The sequence below is a fragment of the Schistocerca nitens genome, chromosome 4 (genome assembly GCF_023898315.1).
Source record: "Schistocerca nitens isolate TAMUIC-IGC-003100 chromosome 4, iqSchNite1.1, whole genome shotgun sequence".
Taxonomy (NCBI): Eukaryota; Metazoa; Arthropoda; class Insecta; order Orthoptera; family Acrididae; genus Schistocerca; species Schistocerca nitens.
Window position 1 is genome coordinate 166,390,336 of NC_064617.1, and position 15,418 is coordinate 166,405,753.

Here is a 15,418-nt window from a genome sequence, read left to right on the forward strand (position 1 = left end):
TCGTTTAATGTACTGTCGAAAGTACGAGAAGTTACAGAACTGATATAACGCTAACGTCCAGCAAACATCTCAATCGATTGAACATCAGTATAATTAATTACAGTTTAAGAACTTCAGTTGTTGCCGAAGCTACTATTCAAACATCAAGTCACGACTTGACTTTAGATTACATACCTTTTTCGGGCATTTATTGTCAGGCTAAAGTGTGCCCATTCATGGTAGTGAATCATATCAAAGAAACAGCGTTAATAAAAATGATAGTGTCCTACGATTTCGAACAAAGTATTGTGCGAAGTGAACCGTGTATTGGATTATCTCTTGTCAATAATAACAATAACAGTTTATTACACATTGATTATAAAAGAACTAATTTTCAACAGACAAAACATCGTGCTATGTAAAATGGACCATCTTACTATCGAAGGAATTACTTCGGTGTGTATACGCTACGCAAATCAAATATACCAGTTCATTCTGAAACGTGAATAGGGTGCCTAGTAATTCATATTGAGCATCTTTGGTGGCAACCTATAAACAGCGCAACTAGCCGATAGTAATAATTTGCATTTAAGCTTATTAACGAAAGCGTCTGACTCAAATTAGGGCAAAGAGCCGACATATTCAACAAATATTAACTGCAGTAGCAGATAATATTCTGAACATTGTGTTCCAGTAAACCTACTTTTGAACACAGGTGAATGAATGACAAGCGCTGATATTTAGGTCCCGGCGGAGGTTCGAGTCCTCCGTCTGCCATGGGTATGTGTGTTTGTCTTCAGGATAATTTAGGTTAAGTAATGTGTAAGCTTACTGACTGATGACCTTAGGAATTAAGGCCCATAAGATGTCACACACAGCTGAACATCAACTGATATTTATTGTGTTTCCAGTTATTTACTGTCAGCTCCAGCAAGTGGACGAATTATGTTACATAGGTACATCAACACAGTGCTAGTACAGGTGAATGTGAATCAAATATGGGAAGAAGTTGGTTTTCGAATAAAAAAGAGAGAGTGCTGTTCAGAACAGATGTACTGCTATACATATCTGAGCTGTTCATATTTGGCACTGTTTGCTGCTCCAAGCAGAAAACGTGTGTTCTTGTCGTTCCGCTATTTTCAGAGTTTCCACCGGGATAAAATGTCGTTGTAACATTCTTCTTCCGCATGCCAGTGTACAAGCTGTTACAGAATCAGTTAAATAAAAAATGTTCGCTATTCGCAAGTTTACTTACAAACAAAGTCCTACTTATCGAATTTCCTTTGTGTGAGACAGCGCGTGCCGTATTTCGTTTGCGAATTAGAAGCTATAGATTCTAATATTTTATTGTTTGCGACACTTCTCGTGGGTTATTATTCTCCTTGTCTTATTTATGAAGCACTATATATAGGATTTGGCCTCTCTTATGGATGTTTTAATCACAATCTAATCGTTTATCCATTTAGATTCTCATTTAATGTTACAGTACTTATATATATATATATCTTTCCCTTATTCGGGAACTAAAACTTCGTTTTCAGCAATACCAAGATGGGAACACATATCACCATACTTGATATCGTTGTTAGCCACATGTGGTACTGAAATTATATTCATTCACTTCCTGCTTCCTGACTTTCTGTAAAACATCTTTCAAAATGCCAAACAACATACTGCAAGCACCAGTATGTGCAGACACTGTTCTTAACTAAACATGTCAGATTAATGTCTTTATCCCGAAATTACCAGGAAAAATCTATTCATCTGACACTAGTAATGATAGTCTACATTTTCTCTGATTTGGTTATAACATAAAACAAGTAGAAACTACTAATTAAACAACTTTATTTGGTAAGTACCATCCAGTAGTTCTTAGAAACAACCTTTTACTCGCTAAAAGAGAAAATTATATGTCAGTAAGTATTTAGATGCAATATTATTCACTCACTATCCACAAATATTCGTAGTTATTTACAAATTTACAGGAATCTAAGTACCACGTGCTTCGCTAGTTTTCGATTTTTGTAAAATTATTAAATCAGTTTATGTACGTTTACAAAATCCCAGTTAGTGGAATGTCCTTAATATATCAAGAATAGTGATGTCATTTACTAATTAATAATAAAGAATAAAATCCTTATTAGCTATATCAGTCAAACAGTGTAAATATTGCTCCATCAGATCATTATAGAGATATGATTTTCATTGACACATTGTCATTCCAGATTTCTTGTACTTCCACATAGTTTCCTTCAATTGAGTGGAGGATAGATCATTGTCATCGATCACAGTGATTAATATCCTTTCCCGTTTTGATTACATAACTTTGCCTATTAATTTTATGTGCTGTCAGAGCAGTTAATTTATAGTAGTACAGGGTAAATAACAAGATATAATAGTATTCATTGATTATTATAAATATCTCCATAGCTTCCATCTCATTACATGATATTGTCAGCTCCATATCAAAAACATTTCAACAAATGATTTATCGAATTTTAGTTAATCCTTTACATAATTTCCAATATATGTGGTCCATTGCTGTTGTAATTGTGACATGAGAAGAACCTACACTGTTTAAGAGGAATAGTTTCATATTATGGCTATGAATGAACAATACTTGAAACCCTGCCCTCAAGGCGTCAGTCCAAAGTAAAAGTACTTTTCTCTCTATTTAGCACACTTAAGCTTATCCTTTCACGAACATTTGCCATAACATTACTTACCTATCCAGTACATTGATAATACTTTCATTGTGAAGAAATTACCTGCTTCGGCTTGAGACAGTATACATATTATCCTTCTCTTATACACAAAAATTCTTATATAAATGTTCACTTCTCCTTCATGTAAATATCATACCTGGTGGAAGTTCGATACATTCGTCTCTTCCTACATTCCACCATCCTGACCAAATAGCTTCTACTGCCCATTAAGGCCGTGCCAATCGACGATTCCCCTTAACGCACCTAGTTTAATATTACAGCGGTTGTATTACTTTTCTTCACTCACATTAACACGTGCACTCCTATTGATGTACGGCAACTACACTGAAGAGCCAGAGAAACTGGTACACGTGCCCAACATCGTGTAGGGCCCGCCAAGAGGACGCAGAATGCTGCAACACGATGTGGCATGCACTCGACTAATATCTGAAATAGTGCTGGAGGGAACTAACACCATGGCCCCTGCAGGGTTGTCCATAGATCGTAAGAGTATGAGAGGGTAAAGATCTCTTCTGAACAGCACGTTGCCAGGCATCCTAGATATGTTCAATAACGTTCATGTCTGGGGAGTTGGGTGGCCTGCGGAAGTGTTTAAACTCAGAGAGTGTTCCTGGAGCCATCCTGGACGTGTCGCGTGTCGCGTTGTCCTGATGGAATTGCTCACAATCGACATGAATGGATGCAGTTGATCAGACAGGATTCTTAAGTACGTGTCACCTGTGAGAGTCGTCTCAAGACGCATCATGGGTCCCACATCACTGCAACTGCAGTGCTCCACACCATTACAGTGCCTCTACCAGCTTCAACAGTCCACAGCTGACATGCACAGTCCACTGGATCATAGGTTGCCTCCATACTCAAACACGTCCATCCGCTCGATACAATTTGAATCGAGACTTGTCCGACTGGGCAACATGTTTCCGTCATTAACAGGCCAATGTCGATGTTGATGGGAGTAAAACTTTCTGCCGCGCAGTCATCAAGGGCACACAAGTGGGCCTTCGTCTTCGAAAGCCCTTATCGATGATGACTCGTTGAATGTTTCGCAGGCTGACACTTGTTGAGGGCGCAGTATTGAAATCTACAGAAATCTGTGGACGTCTGTCAAGCTGAACGATTCTCATCAGTCTTCGTTGGCCCCCTTCTTGCAGAATCATTATCCAGCCTCAGCGATGTCAGATATATGTTTTTCCGGATTCCTGATAGTCATGATACACTCACGAAATGGTCGTACGGGAAAATCCCAACTTAATCTCTACCTCGGAGATGATGTGTGCCATCACTCGCGCATTCACTATACCACCAGGTTCTAAGTCCCCTAAACCTTGATAACCTACCAGTGTAGCAGCAGTACGTGATCTGACAACTGCGCCAGACACTTGTTTTCTTATACAGGAGTTGCCGACCGCAGCGCCGTATTCTGCCCGTTTGCATATCTGTGTATTTGAATACGTTTCAGCGTAGTTACTAGTGCACCTAGTTATTTATTATTCATAATAACATTTACAAATGAAAACAGAAATGAAGCTGCAATTTTGCTCAGGTTAGAAGGTCAAGTGTTAGTACATTTCCTAAAAAAGAACGAAAATTATATATAAGAATGAGTTGGAAGTGGAAAATAACTTCTTGAGATATCATGTAGAGAGTGAATTTCCCGTTTTAGTACCATTTTAATAGTGCCAGATTTTGTAAAGAGATTTGGAGGTCAGTGACCAAAGGCATGTAACTTCTAGTCCGATAGATGAATGGATAAATCTCAGAATTCTTATTTTTATGTTATAAAGTTGTTTAACAGGAAGAGAAATATTTGCTTTTCGTGCTTGACGAATACTCATCACTAACAGTTAAAAACTAAGAAAACGTTAGTTATTGAAATTAAATCGTTTATTGGTATTACTTGAAGTAGCTGAGGTGTTTGGTTGGATTAACATCTTTGTTCAACTTCAGTGTTCCATACCTTTGTAACCAACAACTGGAATAAATGTAAGATGAGGAACAGCTGGCAACGTAGATGGTGAAAATCTTTATACACGGTGAACTAGCATCCCAGTTAGCAAATTTCACTAGCAGTTGACAGATATTGACAGGAGATTTTCTCGTAAGGGTACCATGGTCTACAGTTTGTTATTACAGCACATTTGCATTTCGTTTGCTTTCTTATTGCTACTAATTTTGATATCTGTATTGCAGTGAAAGCGTCTGTGCGTAAAGACGTCGACGGCATGAGCTGTGTGTCGCGTTTTGAAGTACATTTCATTCATTCCCTCGCGATGCTGTCTGTTGACAAAAGTACTTTTCACCATACTGCTCGCCCTCTAGTGAGAAATGAGGAATGCTCAGTTCTGTACGGGTTTAAATTCCAAGTGGTTACTTGTATGCTAAAAGTGAGACACAGGATTACCAGTGAGGAGTTGGTCGATGTCCACCTCGATTTGTTTTACTGAATGTATTTTGGGAGTTTCAAAGCGACACTGTACTGAGCTTTTCCCGATGATACGGTCACCACACCTCAGTATTTTTGCACCGCCAATTTTAGACTTCTTTTCACCCTGTAGAGAGAGAAATGCAGTATACCGGACGTCATATTTGACACGTATTACCTCTACTATCCCTCTAATAAAATGTAATGTTTCAGTTAATGTCATCACATATGTTTATCACAGTTTGTTTCTGTTTCGTAGCTGTTACATACAGGTTTATTTACAACGGACTATGTCGAAGTACGTATAGTAGACTCTCATAGTTAGGGCAGAGTGATAAGAAATTTGAACAGTGTTTCTGGATCGTATATTTGGCTTCAAAATCCATATTACATCTCTTCCAACTTAACAGAATACAACATTTGCTCCTACCAATGTAGGATGAAGAACAATTTTATACGACACTGGTTTTAATAAGCTCAAAATTTTTGTTGTTAACATACCGCAGGTCTTCGAGGAAGAGTAATTGAGAACATGCAATGTTCTTCCGCAAAGTTTTATGGAATCCTGAAGAGACTCCTTCCAATAGAAGAAGAAAAATAACTTGCTCTTCTGTCACTACTTAGTCTCGTCATCGATCCAGTCACGAAAGTAAGAGACATTAGTGAACATAACCACAGCCTGCAAAACACCAGTGCAACTGGCACGGCTGATGATGCCTATCTGCCGGTCACCGTAGGTCAGCGGTCCCCCGCTATCGCCATTGCACACGTCCGTGCCTGCAGTCTTTGGGCGTGCACAAATAATGGCTTCCGGCTCGGTGACGACGAAGCCGGCTCCTGGCACGCACCTCGTATAGTTGTCTACAATCATTTCCATCTTCCTCAACTTCGGCGGGCTGTATTCATTTGGACCTGCCTTGCCCCATCCTAAAATGGTCACCACAGTGCCGATCTCCACTTTATTACTGGATAGCGGTAGCGTCACCACCTGTCGACACACGAAGCGCCACCACTGAATTAAAAATAAGTAAGTAAATAACTTACTTACTAAACTAAATAGATTCCCAGCATATGACAAATAATCGAGAAATTGCGAATCTTCAGTATTCCCATCCTCGTTTGCTTCGTTAACTGTGGGTTACCTGGAAATAGTTGAGGCAGATGTTTGCACAAATCGCTGTTCAACCACACTTAATAGCACTGATCAGAAGTCTATACAATAATCTCATCACAGCTGTGAAGACAAGTGCTATCATGTCTGATTTCTTCAGTGCAGCGAGTGGTGTCAGACAGAGTTATGTTCTGTCTTCCCCACTGTACAACATCTATGCAGAACACGTCATTAGGAGTGCTCCTGACGGTTGGACTAAAGACATTTCAGTTGGTGGTAGAACTATTGCCAACCTGCGGTTTGCTCATGACCCGCCCTTTTAGCCAACAGCGGATAAGAGTTTGCTGAGCTATTAACGGAGGTACAAGACACTAGTCTTTCATACGGACTGGACCTCAATCTCAACGAGTCCAAAGTTATGATAACTGATCAAGGAGTACAGGTTTACCTCACAGATCGATTAAGGGAACAGGAAGTCGTGCATTCTTTCGTCTATCTTCAGTCAGCCTTCCTGACACACGAAACTGTTAAGATGAGATAAGAACCTGTTTCACGCTATATCGAGTGGCTATGAAGAAGCTCACCGAGAGCTGGCAGAAAAGAGCGATAATGAACACCACAAAGGAGCGGCATGTTGAAACACTCGTGTTTTGCGTCTTCTTTTATGGATGCGAGGCACGGGCCTTTAATGCCGGAGACAGAGGATCGATGTAATTGAGCTTTGGTGCTGCCACACGATTCTACGTATAAAATGGACTAAAAGAAAAAGAAACGTATCCATTATTGAGCTACTCAGTATCTCCATGCGCTTTTCTTCTCGTGTGAAAAAAAAAGTGTAGTTCCTTGGCCTTATGGTAATAAGATGTGAAACTACCTAGAGAAAATAATTATGGAAAATAAGATATAGGACAAGAGACCGAGGGGAAGAACAGGGAACAGTTGGACTGATCATCTGAAGAGACCCTCTGGCCTACTTCTTTGAAGGCTATAAGAGACGCTGGTAACCATCTCGGATGGAGACGCTTGGTTCGTGGGGTCACGACACTCAGCATTGCCTGCAAGGACTTGTGATGATGATAATGATGAAGAATATGATGATTGTAAAGTAAGTAAATTAATAAACTGTTCCGAGGAGAGTCGCCCCACATCTTGGTGAAGCACGTACATGATTATATGAGTCGCTGTTCCAGCTAAAGATTTATCAATGGAGTTACCAAGAAATAAGCACTTATATGGTCATAAAAATGCAAAACATTCCAAAAGTCGATTATAAACTTTTGCAATTCCATACTGAACTGTGTTGAGCCTTACTGACGATGTATACATGGGCTCAAGGACTGATTAATAGTTTAGATAATTATGTTGAAATTATTCGGACATTTATATATAAATACATCTTCATTTCTTTCCTCAGTAGGCGTTGTAATCAGTTTGAGATCCAGTGTACATTAAAGCTATGTTCTCTTCCACCAAATTCGATCAAACTGGGGGGTACGCCAGAATGGATCGCACTGTGATTTGAAGATTTGAATTAATATGACAGATGATACTGCAAATGTGTAAGGGAAAGAGAGACATTACACAGATAAACAATATAGCTGAAGAATGTTAGTACCTAAATTTATCAGATCACCTATGACGGTTGGTGACTGGTAAATTGTTAGGAGTTCAGATTGTGAAAGGAGTGGGAAAGGAATAAAATGAATTTCCTTCTATTATTCGTTCATAAAGGCACAAATTAGAGGAAAATGTTTTCACTCAGTTTGTGTTGTATATGCCCCTAAACATACTGAATTAGAATAACAGTTTCATATCTAATTCCTCCAATGGTTCTCTCTAGTGAAAGTGAGATAACATCGATTTCTGTGGGTATAAGTGCGTGTATGTACATGCACGTGCTCTTAATTAATACTCAAGGAAGGTTAGCTTTAGAACTGTCATACAGTTGAGTACATGGTATCTGGAAGCAACAGAGACCTATTGTATTCGTAAATCAGATCGCATCAGATACCACATTACGGAAAAAGCGTTCGTATTTGTGAAGTGCGGAGCAATATCTCCAGCCGGAAAAGTTTCATTTTGTGATCTTGCATATCTTCATTTACATGTATACATGTTTTATTTAATCCATACCTTTCTGTGACTAGTAATATGTACAAACTACACGTTTTTAATTTTTTTTTTTTTGTGGAAGAATGGCTTCAGTTTTCAAACTTTTCTTCAATTTCCAGAATGAGATTTTTACTCTGCAGCGGAGTGTGCGCTGATATGAAACATTTTGGCGGATTAAAACCGTGTGCCGGACCGAGACTCGAACTCGGGACCTTTGTCTTTCTCGGGCAAGTGCTCTACCAACCTCGTGAGTCATGCTTGGGTAGCTCAGTTGGTAGAGCACTTGCCCGCGAAAGGCAAAGGTCCAGAGTTCGAGTCTCGGTCGGGCACACAGTTTTAATCTGCCAGGAACTTTCATATTAGCGCACACTCCGCTGTAGAGTGAAAATCTCATTCTGCACCCCACTAACCATTATTTCCTGGTGCTCAGAGCTATTTAAATTATATTTTATTTGAAATTTGCTTACATAATTGTTCGAAACGTTTAGTCTGGATCATAAGATACGCTTAAAAAGTTAAAAAGTTCCTGCAGAGTTGATGACAACTTTAGTCACCACTGAATACTATAGACAGTGCTGTATGTAACGACAAGAAGAAATGTTCCAAGGATTTTTATGGCAGCAGATTGTTATTTTATTTCATCTGATACGTGAGAAAGTGTGGAAATGTAAAAATCACACGCAGTTTTTCAGAATAGGTAAACAGTGAAAAACCTATCCGGATCAACCGAAAATTCTCAAATTTCCCTTTGTGGAAACTGTCTTGTTACTGCACTCCTTGTTGATACCCGTCTTCGTTTCTCCTTTTCCTATATGTTCATTTGTTTCTTCTTGTTCTATCCATTCAGTTGTCTCTATAAAGGTGAGGACTGTGAACCAGATCTCACTTATGAGGCACCATTGACTCACAGAATCCGCAGTTACACTTCTCTTCTGAAACGAAGATTGATAATTACGTGTCACGGCTCTCTATACTATCCAACTTCAACCGCCGCATGCAATAAACACTCAAACAAGAATACTCCAGCAACACATTTTTATCGTAAGTTGTCTCCGAAACTGAGTTGAAAAATCGTGCAGGTCAAATCTTACCATAAATGATCTGTACTGAGCATTTAAACACATGTGATTTTCGTTTAGGCTCTACGGAACCGTTAACCCTGTTCTTTGCAACATTTTCCGTCACAAACAGAAGACACCTTGATAACCGCATTGTCGTTCCACCGGACAAGTGAAAGCCGATCGAGACACACCGCAACCTCTGTGCTCTCTTAGATTACTGGAACTGCTCTTACGTTGCTAATTTCATAGCTTTACCGACTTTGTTCCCTCATAGAGTGCCACTTACACCCCTGTTTAGGCTGAATTATTGTTTCAACAATAGAACAGAAGTCGAACACAGCAGTTCAACTTCCACATGCAATATATCATGATTCAAACAGTGGAAATTCTTAACATTGTTCTTACTCAAAGACTGCCTGTTGTCTAACAACGTGGACATGACAATTAGCAGCATTTACTACTACACCACATCCGACAGACGGGAAACCTCATCTGTATCAACAGCAGTGACCTCATTTGAAGGAATGACTCCAACTGACCTGATATTGTTCCAGGCCCTGTACTTCTTCATTGCAATAGATAAGACCGTCACCAATGAACAATTTTTCATCACGCGTAAAAAAAAAAGACTCAGGAGGTTACTTACCATATTGGTCAGACTGGTCAGTGGCAGCTTTAGTCGACAAATTATTTTAAACTAATACTGCATTAGCCACCACTAAGATGTGTATATGAAGTAAAATCATTTACTTAGGTAGGTATTTGAACACTGAGCACACCAAGTTACTTCTTATTTGAAGAAACCAGAGTAATAGCCCACGCATCGAATTACTGGGACTCTGTGATCCGGGAAGCAGTCGAAATTAGACTTAGCGATAGTAACTTTAACAGAGACAACGGCTATGCACTTAGCAACACTTGGAAGAGTGCACTGGATGAAGAAAAATCGCAGAGAAAAACTTCTCGCACTTTACCTCCTGATTCAAGGGATGGCGCTGCAAGCAACGCGGGATAGCAACTACATCTATGGAAGTAGAGGGCACCACTTCACTACGCGCCATATCGCTGCTGCCATGACGTATTCCAGCCAATCAGAAGCCGTCCTTTGCATATAAAAGTGGGAACGTCGCTAGTTCACGACAGTCAGTTTTAGCCCTGACGACGACCATGGAGGTAGTGGTCGAAAGCTTGGAGTTTTATCCTGAATTGACGCGGCATGTACACCGAGAGATTTTCACTCAAGAAATACGTCGCGAAAGACTTCGTAGCCAAATAGTAAGTCGGTAATTAAGCATAAAACCACGTAACACTGCACTCCGTTTCATCCTCAGTCCAACGGAGAAACTGAACAATTTGCGCGTACTTTCCAGCAAGAAATTTGCCTCCCACTCACGGGAGCCAGCGCTAGTTGTCTTCCTCGCACGTACGGCTCCCAACCCCGCCACGGTCCGTCGGCGGCGGAGCTCCTAGATGGCCGGCGCCACTGCGCGCTGCTCCAGTTGCCGCAGCACACAGCGCCTCCCACCTACCGCAAGTATTGCTTTGCACCTAATGATTCTATTATTTTCAGACTTCTTAGACAAACCATGTGCTTGGAGAGAGGATCTTGCGGCCAGTGCAGTCGGACTGGCTCAGGAAGAGGATGGGCGCCCCTTTTGGGGCTATCCCACCGACGCTGCCTCCTCAGCGAAGGACGGGTGTCGTGGTGAGACAGGGGGCTCGGCCTCAGTCCCTGTTGCGACTCGCGGTTCCTCAGACAACCCAGCTTTGTGCCTCCCACCAGCCCCCCCCCCCACTCAGTTGTTCTAAAGATGGTTGAGCAACATTTTTGGGGGTGGGGGTGGGGGGAGAAACTTGCAGTCCTGAAGTATCACTTCAGACAGATCAGCACAGTGCAACGAAATGGAATGAAGAAGGCGCGGAACTATACGGCAGTGGAAAGAGCCGGCAGCGGCACACCTATCAGTACTGACTTGGGCAGGCGCCCGTTGCTGGTTGCTCCGGTCGCAGACTTCGAGTGAATCAGTACTGACTAATAGGAAGACAACACCTTGCGCTCTGCAAGTAGAAATAATCCATAAAGTAATTACATGTAGGAGCCAAAAGAAGCACATCATACCCCTCATAAAGAAAAGCTAACTTTCTTTTCTTTTCAGAAGTAAAGTGTCATATTAATTAGAAAACGTTCTCATGTTGGATTCCTGACACTAGCCATCACAACTTCTCTTCTTCCTTGTTTGTGTGGGTGCTCAGTCCCACAATATATGGCGCCACGGATTTGAGAACCTACACTGCTTTCATTTTTTGCCGCTCCGTCACAGTGCGTCACTAATATTTTCCACTTTTCTTTCTGAGGAGCATTGCTACTAATTGTGCTCCTTCTTGCAGACCATCCGCAACACTTCCGCTCTTTGTGTATTTGCATTGCTAAAAATTTGCTGTGGCAGTACTCTAATTAATATGGCCTCTAACCTGCCTCATACACCACCTGCGTTTATGCTCTGGTTGCTGCTGGCTTTCATCTAATGGACTTTACTCAGTTTCAAAACCACCAAATGCAGCAGTTAATGATGGCAGTACAGAATCTCATTACGGCACAAGCTGCTACTACATTAACTATGCCGCAGTAGCTAGTCACATCCACGACACCACCTCCGCGCATTCCAGCATTACGAGCTTTCAATGAACAAGACAAATGAAAGAGTACTACGCTCAGTTCCGCGTTCATTTCGCTACACATTAAGCGCAAGGTACTGTGAAATCTTCTTGTTTCTCGTTCAAAAAGATTTCGGTTTGCAGCCGGTCGTCGTAAACTTCATTGCACGATATTTCGGCTGGACAACTGCCAGCCATCTTCAGGTGAGCCGAACGAGGACTGACAAAGACGTTCTCCGCTCCAGTTTATATAGTGCGCTGATAGTACTGCCGCGCATGCGTTGCAGTCGCGGAGACAGAAGGGCCACACCACCCAGCGACAGGGCCCTCGGTGGTGGAACTGCAATACTCAGCTGCCGTCGGTATTGTCGCTGACCACAGCTATCGAAGTCTTCTGGCGTCTTCGTCCCGAGCAAATTTCGGAGATGACGGGATTCCATGCGTTATTCAATTGGTAACCACTGTCACGGTTCATTAGATTTCGCGCAAAGCGTATTTCAACGGATTCTTTGTTAATTGAGTCCCAAAATGTTGTTGCTGTGGCCAAAATCGAAGTTTTGTCGTACTCCATGGAATGTCCGTTAGAAATACAATGTTACGCAACTGAAACTTACTAGGCGAGTCCAACGTTGATGCTCTGTACAACGCTCTTCCACTGTACGCGTTGTCTATCCTATATAGGCCATACCACAGTGACACGGTATTTTGTAAATTCCCGCCTTCCGCAGTAACAAATCATCCTTCACCGATCCCAGCAAATCAGAAATCTGAGAAGGCGGACGAAAAACCACTTTCACATGAAAATTATTAAGAGTCCTCGCTATCTTGAAGGAGATATTTCCAACGAAGGGAAGAAAAGCTAGGGACCTCGTTGGCGCTTTCTCCTCTTTATCCACTTCCCGGTTTCTGGCTCTAGTTGACAACGCCCTGTTAATTTGCGGGGTCGAGTAGCCATTGTCTCTGAACATAGTCCTCAAATGTACAAGTTGCTTAGGACATTTCTCTGCATCCGACACCATATGTGCCCCGTCCACAAGGGTTTTAAGTACACCCATCGTCTGGGAAGGGTGATGGCAATCTTTTTGAACAGTTGATTTTACATCAAATTCCTTGTTTCTTGTCAATGGCCTGCGCAGGTGTTTGGCCCCTTGTTCATAAATTTTTCCCGAGTAGCCGGCCGGAGTTGCTAATTTCTAAAGTTTTACTTTCCACCCTGACTATCAAGAGGACCAGGTAGAAACTGCAGCCGCTCGTTACAAGATCTTTCGATTAAGAAACGCCAGAACAGACATACTGCCAGTGGGTCAGTTAACTTCAGCGTTTGACACGACAGTGTCGTTTTCAGTGTAGCTGTGGACAGCACTACAGTGACGCAATTATTTATGAAGAAATTACGTGCCGGACAATGGGAATCCTGAACAAATTCTCAAGCATTGTTATCCTACTTAGAAACAGGTGTTACAAATTATTGAACATCACAGCTCATGTGATAGTGCTATGGAAAAACTTGAGGCAGCTCCTGTTTGCAGCGTGACACAAAGGGACAAACAGGTACAACCTTTAGCCGAACCGCCTTAAATAACCAGTCCACCACACTATGGACAGAGCAAACAAGTGTCAACGTGTGTGTCTACTGTGAAACGTGTCTCGTTTCTTTTCCATGCTTAAAAAACAAAACTGCCCTTCACAGAAAGCTACTTGCCTTGCTTATGAAAAGCCATGCCATGTACAGTCTGCGTGTTTGCAACAGAGAAAGACCTGTACCCACATTCGCTTTCGTAGGTGCAGAGCACCTTGCCTGTCAGTGAATATAGCTTTTTCCAGACCGGGTACTGGTACTAGTAGTGACCAAATTCAGGATGTGACTTCACTTCGCTCAACTGCAGTGCAATGACAGGCAAACTGTTTGTGAATTTGGGCGATAGCATGCATTTAATTGAAGGTCCTTGTAAGGAGTCCGTGACTAAGGAATTTATTGCTAGCGCACTCGAGCAGATGTAACTTCGGTGCCTGCGATGTTTACTGCTCACGTGATGTCTGCGATATGTAAGCTAGAATTGAATCGCAGACCAGAGAGCAGTGTCGGCAGCAGTAGTAGTTCAGCTCGCAGTCGGACGGTTGGGTCAGGTCGCTCGTAGAGAGCAGGTGTCGAGTTGTATGGCTCACAGAGAACACTTGTGTCCTGGAGTTCGGACAATACAGTCCAGTAGTGGTGTTCTGTAGCTCGAGAAGAGCAGTAGAGGTATGGAATTACCAAGGCCGGTCGTGGAGAACGATGGCGGTGCCTGAGCGATGTAGTATAAAGTAAAAACAAAAATTATTGTTCTTTATTACCGCGCGCATTTGTTAATTGCTACAACTGATTTTTGTTCTATTGTTACATCAAAGTCCCATTTAAATGTTTTCAAAAATCTTTCAGTAATAACCTTCCTTATAAAGATAACTTGTGACAGTCATTCATCTGAATTTAAAGTTTTAACTAATTTCTCCTATCCATAGTCACGCCGATTATCGCAAAGAAAACCAGTAGTTTTTTCATACATAACAGTGGCTCAGCATTGCACTGGGCTGTGCCAGAAAAAACTCTTATAGGAGCAGATATATACACGTTATCCGGCGACATCATTGAGGTAAGAATCTTCAGTTTATTCAGAATGATTTTTCAGGGCCATGACGCAGCACTGCTCACGTCCAGATTTACCAGTTTAGAGTCACAGTCAGTTAATTGTTGAAAGATTAAATTACGATATTTCTTTTTAAAGGTTATATAAGAGTCAAATTTTTATTGGGCGGTTAGTCACTTATTTATTGGGAGGTTACACCCTGCTGGTTTGCTCTACCATCACCAGAAATGACAAATAGTGTTACTGGATACCCTCCATCACGAACCATACAGTGGCTCACATAGTATCTATGTAGATTTAGATATGTACTTGTCGACTGCGAGATTCTTCTGCAGATTTTCTGTCCCGAGAATCGCATCCTACCTGAATATCGCGGCCGCGGCGGCCATGCCGGTTCAGGAAGAGGGCGGGCACCCCTTCTGGTACTATCCGACTGACGTTTCCCCCTCAGGACGGATGTCATGGCCTGACTACGGCTTGGTGGTGTTGCGGCTCCCAGCTCCTCAGACCACCCAACTACCTGCTCTCTGTCCCCCCACCGGCCGTCACTGTTCAGCCCCAGTTGGGCTAGAGACTTCGAGAGTACCAGTACTGAGTAATAGAAAGACAACCCTTAGCCTGCGCTCTGCGAGTAGTAATAGTGGGTAAAGTAATTACTTGTATGAGGCCCAGAAGCACATCAGGCTGCCCATAACCAGAATATAAATTTGGTTTCTCTTCTTCTTAGG

General features: G+C 41.8%; 1 protein-coding gene across 1 annotated transcript in view; it reads right to left on the minus strand.

The window, feature by feature from the left end:
* Positions 1-5,743: 5,743 nt before the first annotated feature.
* LOC126252182 (trypsin-2-like) overlaps positions 5,744-15,418 on the minus strand; it is a 40,266-nt gene continuing 30,591 nt past the window's right edge. The window contains exon 2 of the mRNA XM_049953053.1: positions 5,744-6,115. Coding sequence (XP_049809010.1) covers positions 5,744-6,115 — 372 coding nt within the window. The remainder of the gene's footprint in view (positions 6,116-15,418) is intronic.